The sequence below is a fragment of the Podarcis gaigeae genome, assembly GCF_964106915.1.
Source record: "Podarcis gaigeae genome assembly, chromosome: 14".
Lineage (NCBI taxonomy): Eukaryota > Metazoa > Chordata > Lepidosauria > Squamata > Lacertidae > Podarcis > Podarcis gaigeae.
Window position 1 is genome coordinate 31,368,365 of NC_139690.1, and position 16,132 is coordinate 31,384,496.

The following is a 16,132-nucleotide window of genomic DNA, read 5'->3' on the forward strand; positions in this document are numbered from 1 at the left end:
TTAGCGCAAGAGATGTTTATTGTCAGAGCAGAACACCATTGTCAATATTTGGAATAAAAGGCTCCCACACAACTTACACCTGAGGCAGCTGCACACCTCCACACCACTAGATGGCAGTATTCTTTTTCATGCTTCCTGGGCAAAGAAGAGCAACATGTCTACGTAGTTTCTCTTGCTGTGGCAGCGCCAATCAGCCACTCATGGCTGGTGGGCACACACAGTCACAGCAGTAGCTAAAGCAGACTGTTTGGTGCCTTCCAGATATTTTGGACCACAACTCTCATCAGTTGTCACCTGGGACCAATAGGAGTTGTGGTCCAAAACATATGGAGGGTACCAGATTGGGGAGCCACTATACAGTGGCTTTTAGAAAGGGGCAGGCAAGACCCCCTCACCTCTAAATTATCCCCAGTTCCATAGTTCCTGGTGTGTGTGTGTGTGTGGGGGATACACTCTTTTCTTCAACTGTTTTTTTACAACATTCCTGGCTTCTTAGAATCTCAATACTGCACTGAGGGAGCCCCACTGCTTTCACGAGACCCCAATTCCATGGGTTCTGGGAGGGGTCTCGGAAGCTGCAACAGCTTTAAAATGAGTTGGTCTGTTACTGGTGACACCTCTTAACTCTGATCCTAGTAGTTCATCTCTTTTATAGCAATATATTAGTTTTCTGTATATACACATATGTCGGTATGTACACGAGTCAGCTGAATCAACAAGGAACACGGGGTGCGGTTTGAGGGGTGCTGGCAAGCGGGTTGTCCATCTGGAGGGGTTTCTTGGCCCCAATGTGAGCCGTAAAAAGGTATACAGTGCTCTCAAAGGCGTTTTAACTGTCACTGGTTCCTCCTGCAAAGAACTCTGGGAGCTGTAGTACACTGTGTAGAAGTGTCCCCTGCTTCCTCAAACTAACTTCCAGTTCCCACAGTTTCTTGGCTGGGAGACACACCCATTAAAAAGGTCTGGGGATTTTGTTTTGTTTAAAGTGCAGTGTAGACACACTCAAAAGAAAACGATACCACTGTCAAAAAACACAGCTTTCTTTTAGAAAAGAGAGATGGGGGAGAGGGGGGTGGTCAGACCTCTTGACTCTGTAATCTGTTGATCCTGGTTTTCATTAGAGTTGGATAGGGATGCCAGATTCAAAAGAACAATGCAGCCCAAAAAGATGTGTTCAGATTAGTTATTTGCCCCAATGGCAATTTTCCGCCGTGCTCCATGCTGATGTTTTGCTGCTGTGCTGTCTGCACTGGGTGGCTCAGCACACAGCTAATCTTCAGCGTGGACAACATGCACGTACCATGGCTGTTTCAAAAGCAGGGGCACAATCTTGCTGTACTCTCAGCTGGCTAGCTAGAGGCATGTCCGCACAGGGGTTTCTCCATGGACACTCAAGCGTGCTCATTCAGCATCCCTTCTACATCTCATCTGCCCCAAGTGGCAGAACTGCGGCATTACAAGATGGAAGGGTCCACAAAACTGCAGCCAACACTACATTCCTCTCCCCCACCCAGATTTTCGGTTGTGCCCTAAGCTGTTCCCATGCTGACATGGCCTAGGATGGGGAACCAGTGGTCCCCCAGAAGTTACTGGACTCCAAGCAGGGCCAACGACTCAGGATGATGGGGGAAGGGAAATGGATACTGTTATGCTGCCAATGTGGGGATCCATACCACATTTTTAAACCATACCTTTTCCACTTTAACAGCCATGGCTTCCCCCAAATAATCTTGGGAACTATTGTTAGTTAAGGATGCTGCGAGGGGTCTCCTAATAACCCTGGGCAGCCTTAACCAACTACAGTTCCTAGGATTCTTTGAGGGAAGCCATGAGGGATAAGGGAGCTTTAAATGGATGCTGGGAATGTGAGTGAAATCAAGAAGGTTCACTCCAAGCCTCACAAAGCCAGCTGGATTTTTCACAAAATGGGTTTTCAAAGCAACTGATGCATGGATAAAATTAAAAAAACAAAAAAACAATTAGAACAGATCCACTTTTCAATCTGAGGCAGAGGGTGCAAACATTTCCCCAGAAGTCAAAACAAGCGAGGGCAAAAAGTTGATCTGAATTTTGTCCTGATAACCTATGAAACAACCAGGTCGCTCCTCTCCCAAGTTCCATGCACCCCTCAAAAAATAAAAAAACAAACAAACAAACAAACAAACAAACTTACTGTTACACAGTGGTTCAAATCCAGGAATACAAGAAAAATTAAAATTTAAACATCTTTTAAATAGCTTATAGGACATTTCCTATAAGAGCAAAGTGCTTTGTTTACACCTCCTTTTAAGACAAAAACAAAAAAGATCCTTAGACATGAATTATTTTTAACATAACAGAGCAATGAGAAACTTCATCTTCCTTAACTAAATCAACTTTGGAAAAGGAAAAAAAAAGGGGGGTGGAGAGCAGGAAAGCGGCTGGGATTTCACTCTTTTGGCACTTTGAAGTTGTCCTTCTCTTTCCGGATGGCACCCATTGTCCGGATGGGGTCTCCTTCCCTGGCATGTTGCTGCACTGTCGGCTCCCTGCCAAAAGAAGGAAAATGTCGCATGTAGGTGACAGGAGATAACAGGCTATTTGGTTTGTTGAAAATGGAATATCTACGGCACCATCTGCTCCATTCTTTTACAGAACTGTGATCCACTTTAAGCAATCATGGCTTCAACGGTAGTTTGTTCAGGGTGCTGGGAACTGTAGCTCTGTGAGGAGTTTCCTAACAACTTTCCAATCCAGTCACAGCTCAGTTGGAGGAGAGGCATGCTGGCTGACAGACAAGCCATGCTGCTCAACAAACAGCTGCTCCCAGGATTCTTTGGGGGAAGCCATGACTGTTTGAAGTGGCCCTTTAAATGTATGGTGTGAATATGGTCCAAGTTATTTTGTTCAGAGAATTCCACAAGCACCTCTACCTGGGAGTAAAAAATACAATGGGTATTCTACTCAGAAAGTTCTTCCACTGAAAGAAATGGACCTAGGTTAGCCATGTCCATTAATTTCAATGGTTCTACTCCGAGTATCCATACAGTTTTGGAAAACTAATATTACCTAGAGACTGTTGCATGTGATTATGGACACGCCCAGTGTTGCATATGCACAACACTGTTGTAAGCCACAACCAGACAACAAGCACAATGAAGGAAGATGGAGGGTCCAGGACACTCATTCTGACTTTATGGATGCAACTACCACCAGGTTGTGAAAAACTGCCTGTTTAGCTGGCTCATAAGAAGCAACTCAACACATGTATGTATGGCAATCTTTTCTTTTGGCCTGGGGGCCGCATTGACCCTTGGCTAACCACCTAAGGGCCACATGCACACACACAGCCCCTCTGCAACAGCTGGAGGAGCTTCCTGCCCTTCTGTGCTCCTCAAATGATCAAAGTGATGACTGGGATGGGGCTGTTTTGCATACTCATTAAGGCGCTGGACTTCAACTCCCCCATCCCAGTGCTGTGCCTGCTTAAAAATAATGTATAATTTTCAAAAATAGACAAATATAGTTCTTAGATGCAGGACATCAGCAAATTAAGATTTTTTCCCATCTCACGAAACCAGTTCCACTCAAGCCATGGACCCACAGCCGCAGTTCCTCAGAATGCAGGATACCCTTCCCCACACCTTCTCCTTCCCAATGCGTCATCCTCAAACACAAATTACCTGACTCTCATGAACGGGTTGTAGGTGAATTCTTCGCCAATGGTCGACGGGATGGTCGGCTCCCCACCATCGTATTTTGCCTAGGGGAATCATAAATTGCAGAGTTGGAAGGGATCCAAAGGTTTATCGAGTCCAACCCCACTGCAAGGAGACATCCAAAAGTGCTTTGGGATATGCCTACACCTACTGATCCTGAATGTTCAGTTTTCATCCACTAGAAATTTTGGAAACTACTCTATCTGTTCAAGATGCATTTGGATATTTAAGGTATCCAACCAAATGTTGCATGATGGTGCCTGAGATCAAAGAGCAGGTGCTCATAGAATCATAGAATTGCTAATGCTCTGCAATGCAGGAATCATAGCTAAAGAATCCCTGACAGATGGCTAATTAAGCTCTTTTTAAAAACCTCCAGTGAAGGAGCATCACCACCTTCCAATATTCCTCCAAGTTTGGATACAACTGAATGTCATTTTGAAACAAGATGACAGACTTGAACCTTTTAAAACTAGTTTTTACCTAAGTTTTTGATTATGATTCCTGAGATCAATGTGCAGTTTTTTGTCTACATTTGGATACAACTGGACGCTATTTTGAATCAAGATGGTGAAATGCATTTTTCAAAAGTGTCGTCTTTAACATAGTGATTTCATCAAAATGATCTTTTGGTTTCTTGGGATTCCCAAGCTAGCCTGGGTACAAGGCTGCTGGTGAAAAATAGCATTATAAACCCCTGACCCTTTTTCTAAGGGAGGTGAAAGAAATGGAAAAACAGCTCCCGCCTTCCAGAGATCTAGCCAATGACAGCAAAGGCACTCAGACAGCCGTCACTTTTGGAAAAAACAGTATTCCATTTGACGAAGGCTCTGTTGACATTAGAACTTGCATTGTTTGCTCAATGTTCAGTTACCTGCCATGCCCACCCACCTATAATGAGTCATTAGCCCTCACCCTCCCAACCCCTGCAAAACCCACCCCTGCCCATTTTGGCTACAGGTCTGGACTAGATAAAGGAATCAAACTGGAACTGCCTATCCCAATGGCATGGAGTGCAGAAGGGAACAGAGGCTGCCCACTGACTGCTCTCCTCTCCAGGAATGAGAAGCCCATCTTGCCTTTGCCCAGGAAAGTTTTCGCTGGATCGCGCTGTTGTTGGGCTCAACATGCCGGGCAAACTTTAAGTTGTTGATGGTGTATTCGTGACCACAGTAGACTTTCTGGAAAGGAAGGAAGAAGAGGAGGAAGGCAGTTAAAAGTCACTGAAGGCCATAAGGGCAGTAGCTCAGTGGTAGAGCATCTGCTCTGCAGGCAGAAGGTCCCCAGTTCAATCCTCAATAGGACTGGGAAAGTAGAAGGACTCAGTAGAATGCAGCTTCCTATTTAAAGCAGCCATTTGTTCAGAGCCATGGGGGCTGGAACTTTTCTGTATTTTTAGGGAAAAGAACATAGCTCAGGGGTAGAGCTTTGCATGCAGAAGGTCTCAGGCTCAAACCCAGACATCTCCAGGGTTGGGAATGTCCCCTGCCTGAAATCCTGGAGGGCTGCTGCCAGTCAGTGTCAACAGTACTGAGCTGTATGGACCACTGGTTCTGTCTCAGTGTAAGGCAGCTTCCCACACCCCTAAGTTGCAAGACAACCGCTTTTTGTGCCTAATTCTGAGGTTTTCAGCAGACCGTCATGCTGAAAGAAAAAGATGATCCTGGTCAGGCACCTTGCTGCTTTGCTTGATGCTCACATAACTTTACTCTCAACTCTGTCCCTTTGCTAGCCAGTTGATGGAGGGGCGCCCACCCATTTTTCCTCTGGTGCCAAGCCACTTCCTTTGTTCCCTTAATGGTCTATTACCCAGGCTATCAGGAAGTTAGCCTGGCTATTCCAGGAATTAGAGGGGTCTCAGCATGCAGCCCACTCCCCCCCCCATCTCACAACAATATATACCTGATGGTTCTGAGGTGAGCAGCTTCTCCAGCCAGCCCAGTGCCCCAATGGGGAGGCAATTCATACTTTTCCATTGCTTTGCCTAACATGAGGGCCAGGTCTGTCTTTTAACTGTTCCCCGGGAAAAGGTTATTTTGCTTCCTGGTTGGGCAATGCAAGAGCTGGGTGGGGCTACTGGATGCTCTGTTTTTTTATATCTGTTTCATTTGGATATAACTAACCCTTCTTTTGGCCTCAGGGCTGCATTCATGCTTGGCTAACCATTGGGGTGGCACATGCCAGTGGTGGGTGTGATCACCTCACACACTCTCTTGCACAATCTCTCTCTCTCACACACCAGCTGACCTGCACAGATCAGCTGAGAAAGGGATATCACCTCTGCCCCTGTGAATCAAATCATCAATCTGATGATCAGGAAGGGAAGGGGCATCGTATGTATTCCCCATCAGGGTGCTGGGCTCCCAACCTCAGCTCTGTGCCTTCTTTCTGCCAACACCACCAGAATCTGTGGGATATTTTTTGGAGGGGAATGGGAAAATGTGCTTGTTGCCGGTCAGACCACAAAATGGGGGGTTAGCCACCCCTGGCTTATCTGTTGTTGCTTCCCTCAAAATGTTTTGGGAGCTGTAGATTGGCCTGGCTGGCAAGAGTCCTCCAAGAGCGAACACAGTTACCAAAGTTAATTGTCTTTAGTATGGAACAGACACACCCAACCCAAACAGGGAGCCTTTGCGTCGTACCGTTTCTGGAGGGAGTCGCCCCAAGATCTCAATAAGGGCTCTGTACATTTCCTCGGGGGTTCCTTCAAAGAACTTCCCGCAGCCTGCAACAAACAGTGTGTCACCTAGAGAAGGGAGAGAGAGAGGAGAATGAACACACTTTAACGATCTCACTAAAGAACCAGGAATTGGGAGCACCATGGTGGAAAAGGGTAAACCAGGAAGGAGATTCTGCTGAGGCAGAGGTGAGAAACTTCAACAGTAGGGACTAGAAGCTTGCAGTGAGTGACAAAGAATCAGCATAATGACTTGAGCCACAGCTGAGTGACCAGCAGACCCAGAACTGTGTGCAGTCTCTAAATGCTATTGAATGTGGCCCTCCATTGCTTCCTGAGGTTGCTCTCCGTTCTTCCATCCTGCAAGCGTTCATTCCCTCCCTGTTCCATTTCCTCCTAAATTTTCATGGCATATTACTGGATTAAAACAAAATGGATTATTTTTTTTTTACAGTGCCCCTGTAAGTTTCTTAGATTTCCAAATGTGTGCCCCAATATGAGGACCCACGAGACCAATCTTCTTGGAGAATGGGATCTTAAACTCTAAAGGTGGGGTAGCAAAGTGACGGAGCACTCACTATAGAGCACCCACATTTAGAAGGTCGGGGGGACGGACAGATCTGTTCAGGGTGACACTTGCACACTGGAAAAAGGGCTGTGAAGTGAGAAAATGTGTCAAGATGCAGTTCTTGGATTCAGGAAGCAAAGTGGCAGATCACATGCTTTGACCAACACCTAACCAGCTGAACGTGTTTGGTTACACCCAGATGAAGGCAGTGGGGTGGCCAACACCCAACCAGACAAACGCATTGGGTGAAGCCAGATTAAGACATCAGGAGGGCAGAGGGAACATCTTCACATAAGAGCAGGGGAAGAGTCAACTCGATCACTACAGCGGCCCATCGACTCTAGCATCTTGTTCTCTCACACAGTGGCCAGCCAGATACTCGCGGGAAACCTGCAAGCAGGATCCAAGTGCAATAGTACTCTGTCCACCTGCAATTCACAGCAGCTGGTATTCAGGGACATACTGCCTGCAGGCATGGAGGCAGAGCACAGCCATTGTGGCAAGGAGCCATTATTAGCTCCATCCTTCATGAATTTGCCCAATCCTCTTTCCAAGCCATCCAAGTTGGCTGCTACTGCTGCCTCCTGTGGGAGCAAGCTCCACAGCTTAACTGTGCTGTGTGAAGGATTTTTCTTTCATTTGTCCTGAATCTTCCAACATTCAGCTTCATCACAAGTCCACAAATTCAAGTGTTATGACAGAAGTGGAAAAGCTTTTCTCTATCCATTTCTTCTATGCCATACATAATCAGAGAAAAGGCGAGTGAGGAGGGACATGAATTTATGAAAGCCCCAAATGCTGCAACCTTCCCTCGTGGTCATTTTGACTATACTTATCTGAATATTTTCCAACTCTACAATATCATTTTAATAATATTTTCACGAAGGCAATCCCTGCACTCTCTTTGGGCGGTGGGTTAGGTTGCAACCCCCTCCCCCCGTGTTGCTCAAGCTCCTGAGGTCAAGGCAAAAGAAGTGCCCCCAAACCCTCACCTGTGAACACAGCAGGCGGCTCGGAGCTGTTTGGCTTGGTCACAAAATAGCAAATGTGTCCAGAAGTGTGGCAGGGAGTCGAGAGGCATTTCACGTTAAGAGAGCCAACCTAAAAAAAGGTGGAAAAGCTCAAGTCATTGAGGGGGGAAGCAATGGGACAGATAAACCACAATTGCCCTCCAAGGGCACGACCGCTCAGCACCAACATGGCGAATCTCAGATTGGTAACACCCACAGGGGTGAAGAGAAGCAGAGGGGTGGGGATGAGGAGGAAAGGAACCCTAAAAACTGATGCAAGCCAATGACTATGGTCTGGTATTGTGTGTTTTGAGTAGTCATGACTTGCGCCCACGTCTTGGTTGCACAGAACTTTGTCAGGGAAGATGGGAAGCTTGACAAATTCTCAGCTGTAAGAAGCACCCATGACAGCTGTGTGGCCTTGGTCATTCCAGCAGGAGAAAGGGTCTGACATTTTCAGCAACTCACCACGTGCAGTGACTGGGGAAATCAGGCTTGCTTTGTCCACAGGGGGCAATGAACGCCTGTGTGGACAGGCTATGAGATCACCCATTAAAGGCTGCATTAGATGTGATGTTAATCACACAAGTGGTCCTCCGCAAAGGTTTGCTTTTTCTTTAGTATTTAGCAGTTGCACCCCTTATGTCCCTTCCCCCCGTAAATCCAGACCACAGGACAGTGGAGGAGGGTCTTGCCCTTGGCCTCCACTGAAGTTTTGATCCACCTCCTTCCCCAGCTACTTAGCAAATTTAAAAAAGAAAGCAAGTAGGCAAGGATCAATCAGCTGGTTAACATCACATCTAGTTTGACCCTCAGGATTGTCTTTAGCTGAGCTTTATTCAGAATAGACCCAATGAGATTAAGGGAGCTATGTTAGCCCATGTTCATTAACTTCAATGGGTCTACTCAGAGCAGGGCTAGCATCAGATACAACCCTAAGCCCCCAGCTACCAAAAACACTTGCGCAAGTAACCAGTATTTGGAGCCAGTGAGATGTGTCCATTTCCCCCACTGGAGAGGTCTGTGATACTCCACAAAGCCTGCATCTGGGCTGGGGAACATGACATTGGACCCCAACTACCAGCAGCCCACATGGCTGAAAGTGGTGAGTGATGGAGTGTTGGAGTCCAGCAAGGGCTGGAGGGCAGCAGATTTCCCATCCCTGACCATTGCAAAAGTAGATCTAGTTCAAGTTATCGCTCTATCTACCCTGTAAAGCACGGGAGGCTAACCTGTGTCCCTCCAGATATTGTTGTTGGACTCCAGTTCTAACCAGCTCCAGCTAGCATGGCCAATGGTCAGGGACAATGAAGAGTCCAGCAACCTCTGGAAGACCATGTGTTAGCCGCCCCTGTGATGAAGGCCACCTCTGGGATAGTTGACATGGCAGCCTCTTAAGGATGACAGGACCTCCTCGTTGCTTCTCCCAGATGCCCTAAACGGTCAACCACTGCTTGAGAACACCTCCTGGGCAAAAGCTGCTGGGAGGCTGTGACATTAGCGCTTAGAGAAGGCCTTTGTTCACACGAAGTCTTTGTCAAGAGGCTGATGTGGCAACAGCCTGTGTGTCTTCTCATTTGCACTGCGCATATCTGCTTGTTTTATGGGCAAAACAGGGCCAAAATCAGAGGGGTGGAAACTCTGTGGCACTTCTGGTGCATCACATGACTCCCATGGGAGGCACCTGGTGCCACAGGGTGTTTGCCCCCCGTCTTCAAACAGGCCAAATGGCCAGGGAGTCACCCTGCTTAAGGAGGAAGCTTCCCCCCCAAACCTTTCCTTCCTCGTGATAGCTCCATGCTTGTGGCAGGCGAAAAGGGCCATTCTGAGCCAGCACAGCAACTGTGCATTATGTGTTCCTGTGCTTAAGCAAAAAAGACAAACCAAACAAAAAACAGGAATTTCAGGTCAGGAAGTCCATCTTCCACAAGCAGAGAGCTGCCACGTGCAAAGGACATTTGTGTGGGGAGGAAACGGTGACAAGAACGCAATTGCCATGCTCCAGGGCCTTCGTGCGCCTCAGTGCTCAAACGGAACACATGATTTCAGAGGATGTTTTGGGCAAACGTATTTCCCCCGTTTCTTTCTTTTTACCTGAAATGACATAAGATGAGAGACTTTCTGGGTCAAGGCTCCAACCCTGCTATCTCCCCCGTACACTTGTAACCCCGGCTCCATCTTTACAAGTTTCTCATTGCCACCAGCGTGGTCCCTAGAAGGTCAAAATGGTCAGACTTTGGAGCAAAACACACAAGAGGCAGTCTCTTACAACGCGCATCAAGCAAACAGCCTGAATCCTGCTTTTCTTTAAAGTTAAGACATTGGTCCTTTTTTTAAAAAAAAATGGAACTAATGGCCTCATCCTGTAGTCCAGGGGTGGCTACGGGGGTGGGGCAATGGTCCAAGGGCCTGAATCCACCCATGGACAACCCTCTGGGGGAGGGCTGCATGTAGGTGTGGCAAAAATAGGTGTGGGTACCACACTGGCGCACAGGACACAAACACTGTAATGTGTGTAGGGGCTGGCTCTATCACTGGGCTGAGTGTGGCAGCCAATTTGAGGTATCATGAAAGGACAGCAAATTCTTACTTTTTAATTTATCATTTGGTTGAAATTAATCAGCATAACTAATATAGGTCCATTAATTGCAATGGGGCTATTATTAGTAGAACTTACTTAGACAACAGTCACTGTATTTTTTATTCCCAGGTAAAGGTGCTTGTGGAATTTTCTGGACAAAATAACTAGGGCCGCATTCACTCTGTACATTTAAAGGACTATGACACCACTTTAAAAAGCCATGGCTTCGCCCAATGAATTTTTAAGGGTGCTGAGAGTTGTTAGGGGGCCCCATTCCCCTCACAAGGCTACCATTTCCAGAGTGGCTTAACAATTTCCCATAGCAAACTACCACTCCCAGAATTCTTTGGAGGAAGCCATGACTGTTCAAATGGCATCATAAGTGCTTAAATGTATGTTATAAATGTGGCCTTGGTCAGACTTGGGTATTCTACACCTTGACTTGGAAGCAGGTTGTTGGGTGTTGCTGTTTTACCTTAGGCAGCAAAATGCCTTGGCCTGGCCTGGATAGTGAGCACCACAGTGACTTTACAGCAAGGAGCTCATCCTGTTTCACACAAGAGAGGCACACAAAGAAAAGAGGCTCAGGGGAAGAGATAAAGGGAGATGCATCAAGGCAATTCGATTAAGAGGAGGAAGTCCTTCTTGACTTCAAAATACAATTATTAATTATTGTGGTGTTAAAATTAAATGATGCCCCCTCATAGACCTTAAATTTGATTTCCAAACAAAGCTGAAGCTGGTTGAAATACCATGGGAAGTACTGACTTGTCAATGTTGTTGTTTAAAAAAAAATTTTTTTTTTTTTGGGGGGGGAGAAATTAAAAAGGGTCTTGACTGGAAATGAACAGGAATGAAACTGGTTGAAATTTGGAGTGGGCAGTGAGATTACTCTCTCTCTCTCTGTGTGTGTGTGTGTGTGTGTGTGTGTGTAAGGGCATGTTGAGAGGCAGTTGGGTCGCAGGGTTTTGTTGAATTAATTAAACTAAATAGTTCTAACTAGATTCTGAATGAATGTGCAATTAATGGATACTATTTTGAATTTCATTGTTTTACCATCTTCTTTAGTGTGTAGTACAAACCGCTATTCTGAATAATGCTTTTTATACGGTAGGGAGCACTGGGGATGTGTTTATGGAACCAACGGGGCCATGGCCCAAAAAGGTTTCGGAACCACTAAAGTATACCATGGCAGCCTCCCACAGCATGAAGCTGAACAGTACATACCCGTATTTTTCGCTCTATAACACGCACCAGACCATAACACGCATGTAGTTTTTAGAGGAGGAAAACAAGAAAAAAAAATATTCTAAACGAAATAGTGGATATATGATTTTTGTGGTTCATGCTGTGGCCACAGACATGTGATCTGACAGTGAGTTTGATTGATTGATTGAGTGAGTTTGGAGTAGCCCAATGCAAAAATCCTGAGGATCCATGTGGATCCATGCTTTGTAACCATGGAGGAGGGAAGGAAGGGGAACCACGGATCCTCTGCTCACGACTGCAGCAGATCCCCCCCCGCCACCCGCAGGCATTCGCTCCATAACACGCACAGACATTTCCCCTTACTTTCTAGGAGGAAAAAAGTGAGTGTTATGGTGCAAAAAATACGGTACATCACTGAAGCACAAGACCTTTCCTTTATTTAACTCATATAACACAAAAGGGTTACCAGTGGTGATGCGTAGTAAGAACAGTGGTCAGTTTCACTCCATGCTTTCTGACTGCTTCCACAACCTACAGACACAGGAGGAAGAGGAAAGATATTTACCTTTTCACAAAATCTATTTGAGTCACAACCAGCTTTGTGGCTTATGTGGATTCTGTGAGTCCTTAAGGAGGCTAAGAGACATGTACTGCAAGGTTGGAAGGGCAAATGCCCCCATCCCCATCCCTTGCTGAATGGCCTGAAGATTCCACAACACTTTTTAAAAAAAATTTATTAAACACTTTCAACTTACCAAATTATCAGTCTAAATAACCAACTACATTATCCCCCCCCCAAGGACTTCCCTCAGCTCCCCTCTCTGATTTCTTTGCACATATTGTTCTCTGCATGTTATAAAATTGTACATATCCTTGCCTTATCTGTCATATGTTCTACTAATAAATTTATGGATGTTTATTCAAAACCTGCCAAGGAGTCCAAATCATTTTGTTGTCTTTTTAGATAATTTGTAAATCTCCCTTGAAGTCACAATTGTCCTTGTCACACAATTTATATGTCAATTTGGCCAGTTCCGCATAGCTCATCAGATTTTCTTGCTACTGTTGATTTCACAACACTTTCTATGGGTATATTCACGCCATCTATTAAAAGCACTGTTGTTTACAGTCATGTCTTCCCCCAAATAATCCTGGGAGCTTTAGTTTATTAAGGGTGCCAAGAATTGCTAGGGAATCCCTTCGAAGAGCAACAATTCATAGAATAGTTGAATGATTAGCCCCTCTTCCCAGGGAAATATGGGAATTGCAGCTGTGGGAGGGCGAGAGGAGAATCCTATCAGAACCCTTAGCAAATGACAAGTCCCACAATTCTTTCAAATGACTGTTGAAAGTGGTATAATGGTGCTTTAAATGGATGGTGCGAATGTGGCCTATCTTCAAAACCATGGCTTATTAAGGTCAATCTCATTTAGATGCCTATTTGGACATAAGGAGTTGCTGTAAAAGGAAATACTAGGAACACCAGCAGTTTCCTTATATGGGTTGGAAAAAAGCAAATACATTTCCTTCTTTTGAGTCTGTAGTTAATGCATGTGATACTTTAAACTTGATGGTGGGGAACCACCTCAAAGCAGTTTACAAAAAAAAGACAAAACAATAAAATTATTACTAAATTTTTTTAGCAATAATTGAAAACATACAAAAAGTTAAAACAACAATAGACTGAAACAAATGAAAACTCACATCAACTTTCTAAACATCTGAGTAGGCTTGTTTAAACAATAATGTTTTCAGCAGGTGCTAAAAAGAATACAGTGAAGGAGCCTGCTTGTTATCAAAAGGCAGGGGGTTCCAAAGTATAGGTGCTGCCACACTAAACAACTGAGTGCTTACAAATGTGAAACAGTTATTATGCGGTCCTTGCAAGAGTGCCAATTCTGCCATCTGAAGTGGTCAAGTGGGCACATATTGGATAAAGTGATCTCATAACTGGTCCCAAATTATTAAGAGCATTATAGCCTAATAAAAAAACCTTGAACTTGTCTCGGTAGCAAATCAGCAACCAGTGCAGATCTCTGAGCACAGGTGTTATACGTTGACAAGGCCTCACTCCTGTCAGCAATCGTGCTGCAGCATTCTGCACTAACTGCAGCTTCCAGATCAAGCATAAGGGGAGCCCCACCTAGACGCCCACACCGACTGGCAGCAGCTTTCCAGGGTTTCTACCAGGGGACATTCCTAACCTTTCCTGGAGATAACAAGTACCTTCTGCATACAAAGCAGATGCTCTTAAGCAATGAGTTACGGCCCTTCTCTTTAGGAACATAAGTAGCTGCTTCATACAGAGTTAAGAGGATTGCATCCATTTAGCTCGGCACTATGTACACTGACCAACTCCGCAAGTGTGGATCTGATCATCTAAACTGTGTTTTCCAAAGCTTGTAAACCCAGAAAGAGCAGAGGTACCTTCTGGGGCTGCACAGGGTCAACTATCGCAGCCTCCTTGGTGTCCTCGTCAATGAGCAGGTACATGTAATTGTCTGTGAGGGCCGGGAGCAGCTCCACCTTCATGCTGGCTTGTGAGATGACCTTGGACGCTCTGCTTTCAAACTCGGTGTGGAGGAAGCTGGTGCGAAATTGCGGCAAACCTTCAGGAGATTAAGAAGGAGGACAAATTTTAGGACAGATAGTGGGTGCAGCAGTGAAGGCAAATGTGTGTATTGGGGGGAGTGGCGCCCACGATGCTCTGGTGAAATATTCCAATGCACCAATGAAGGAGCAGTTTAGCTAGTGGGGGAGAGAATTTTGGGGAGGGTGACAGTTAAACAGTCAACAGAGAGGCGGGAAGGGCCTTAAGAAGCTGCTTTGCACCAAGTCTGGCCATTGGTCCATCTGGTCTTGGGGGTGGGATTACCTAGGGTGGTGCTAAGAGAAAAGGAGGCAGCAGGGGGTCCCTCTAAGCACCTTGATCACTTACCGTACTTTTCTGTCTATAGGACGCCTCCATGTATAATACTACCCCTATTTTGGGGGTCTCAAATTTAAGAAAACAGGGGGAGATTGGCAAAAGAGTCGTTGAGCTTTTTTTGCGCAGTTTTCAAAAGCTGCAAATCAACCACCCAACTGCTGGATCATCAGCCAATCAGCAACAACCACTGACGCACCAACCAATAACACATACAATAGCCGCTGACAGCCGCAGCAGCAACCAAATAAAAGTCCACCCTATGCACTACCCATGTATAAGACGCCCCACACTTTTTGGGATGACTTTGAAAGAAAAAAACATAGTCTTATTCACGGAAAAGTATGGTACTTACAACTGACCAGGCTGGACCCCAGAGTGAAACACCTTCCTCGCTTCATATTAGAAGTTTTACTGCTCTTATCGCTTTCAAAGCTATTTCCTTTGGTCACAATTGTTTGCATTTACGATTCTAAGATTCACAAGTCACAAGATAGCCAATTATTGGTAACAGCTATTGATTTTGTTATAATTTAGTTACCACACCTCTGTGGTAGGTGAAGGTCTATGCATGTGTGGTTAGTGGCTAAATATAAATAATTTATGTTATAAACTTCCTTCAGCCTTACACTTTCATTAGTATATATTCTTTACTGAATATTCTTTTTTCAGTTACAAGATCAGGTCAGATCATATATCTATTTTTGCATATATGTATTTTTTGAATAAATATGCAGTTAATTGTTACTGTTTCATATTTTATTGTCTTCCTTAGTGAGCTGTAAAATGGCTATTTTGAATAACACTTTTTATAGGGTAGGGGGCACTGGGGGTGAGCTTATGGGACCAAGGGGGCAATGGTCTCCAAAAGTTTGGGAACTGCTGCTTGAACCTATCAGCTAAGGCCATTTCCTACATTCTGTCATACTAATGCTTCAAACTTAATGGATGATCACTTCTCCACAAAAATGCAATTTGCATCTGAGCAGCCACCAAGAGGCGCAGCATCAATAGTTTAAAATAATAATAAATAAATGAGGTGACCTCATTTCCCAAAGTCATCCAGTTACATGCTATGCTGAGTCATCTCCAAGTCCCTTCAAAAGTGTACAGCAGTGCCTCTCAGTAAGCGGAAGAACCAGTTTGTCTCCCCACAAAGAGACTTGCTTCTCCAGTTGTAATTTTTTTAATTCACGAGAGAAGCTGCCTCGCCCAATGGAAAAAAGTAATTAAACAGATACAAACAGAGAAGCTTTTCAAATGGCCACACACTGACACACATTATTAATATCCTTACAATAACCCTGTACGGTAGGGAAACAGCATTATTCCCATTTGGCAGATGGGAAGGAAGCAGGGCTGAGACAGAAGAGAAGGGTGGTCCACTCCAAGCAAGGGTGGGGGAACTTGTGGACCTCTCTGGATGTCGCTAGACTCCCAGTAGGCTGAGCAGGCAGCAATGC

General features: G+C 45.2%; 1 protein-coding gene across 6 annotated transcripts in view; it reads right to left on the bottom strand.

Moving 5' to 3' along the window:
• The window catches only part of LOC310831009 (hydroxyacylglutathione hydrolase, mitochondrial), a 25,631-nt gene continuing 9,499 nt past the window's right edge, over window positions 1-16,132 (bottom strand). For 3 of the 6 annotated variants that reach the window (XM_083711012.1, XM_083711009.1, XM_083711010.1), the window contains exons 2-9: window positions 14,171-14,352; window positions 12,210-12,274; window positions 10,048-10,165; window positions 7,936-8,044; window positions 6,341-6,444; window positions 4,778-4,879; window positions 3,663-3,742; window positions 1-2,528 (exon numbers count right to left, since the gene is read on the bottom strand). In XM_083711012.1, the coding sequence (XP_083567138.1) occupies window positions 2,429-2,528; window positions 3,663-3,742; window positions 4,778-4,879; window positions 6,341-6,444; window positions 7,936-8,044; window positions 10,048-10,165; window positions 12,210-12,274; window positions 14,171-14,275 (783 nt within the window). In that variant the 5' untranslated portion in view covers window positions 14,276-14,352 and the 3' untranslated portion in view covers window positions 1-2,428. Of the gene's footprint in view, window positions 2,529-3,662; window positions 3,743-4,777; window positions 4,880-6,340; window positions 6,445-7,935; window positions 8,045-10,047; window positions 10,166-12,209; window positions 12,275-14,170; window positions 14,353-14,681; window positions 14,799-16,132 lie in introns of those variants that run through there. The other 3 variants (XR_014557727.1, XR_014557728.1, XM_083711011.1) reach the window with 2 other exon arrangements.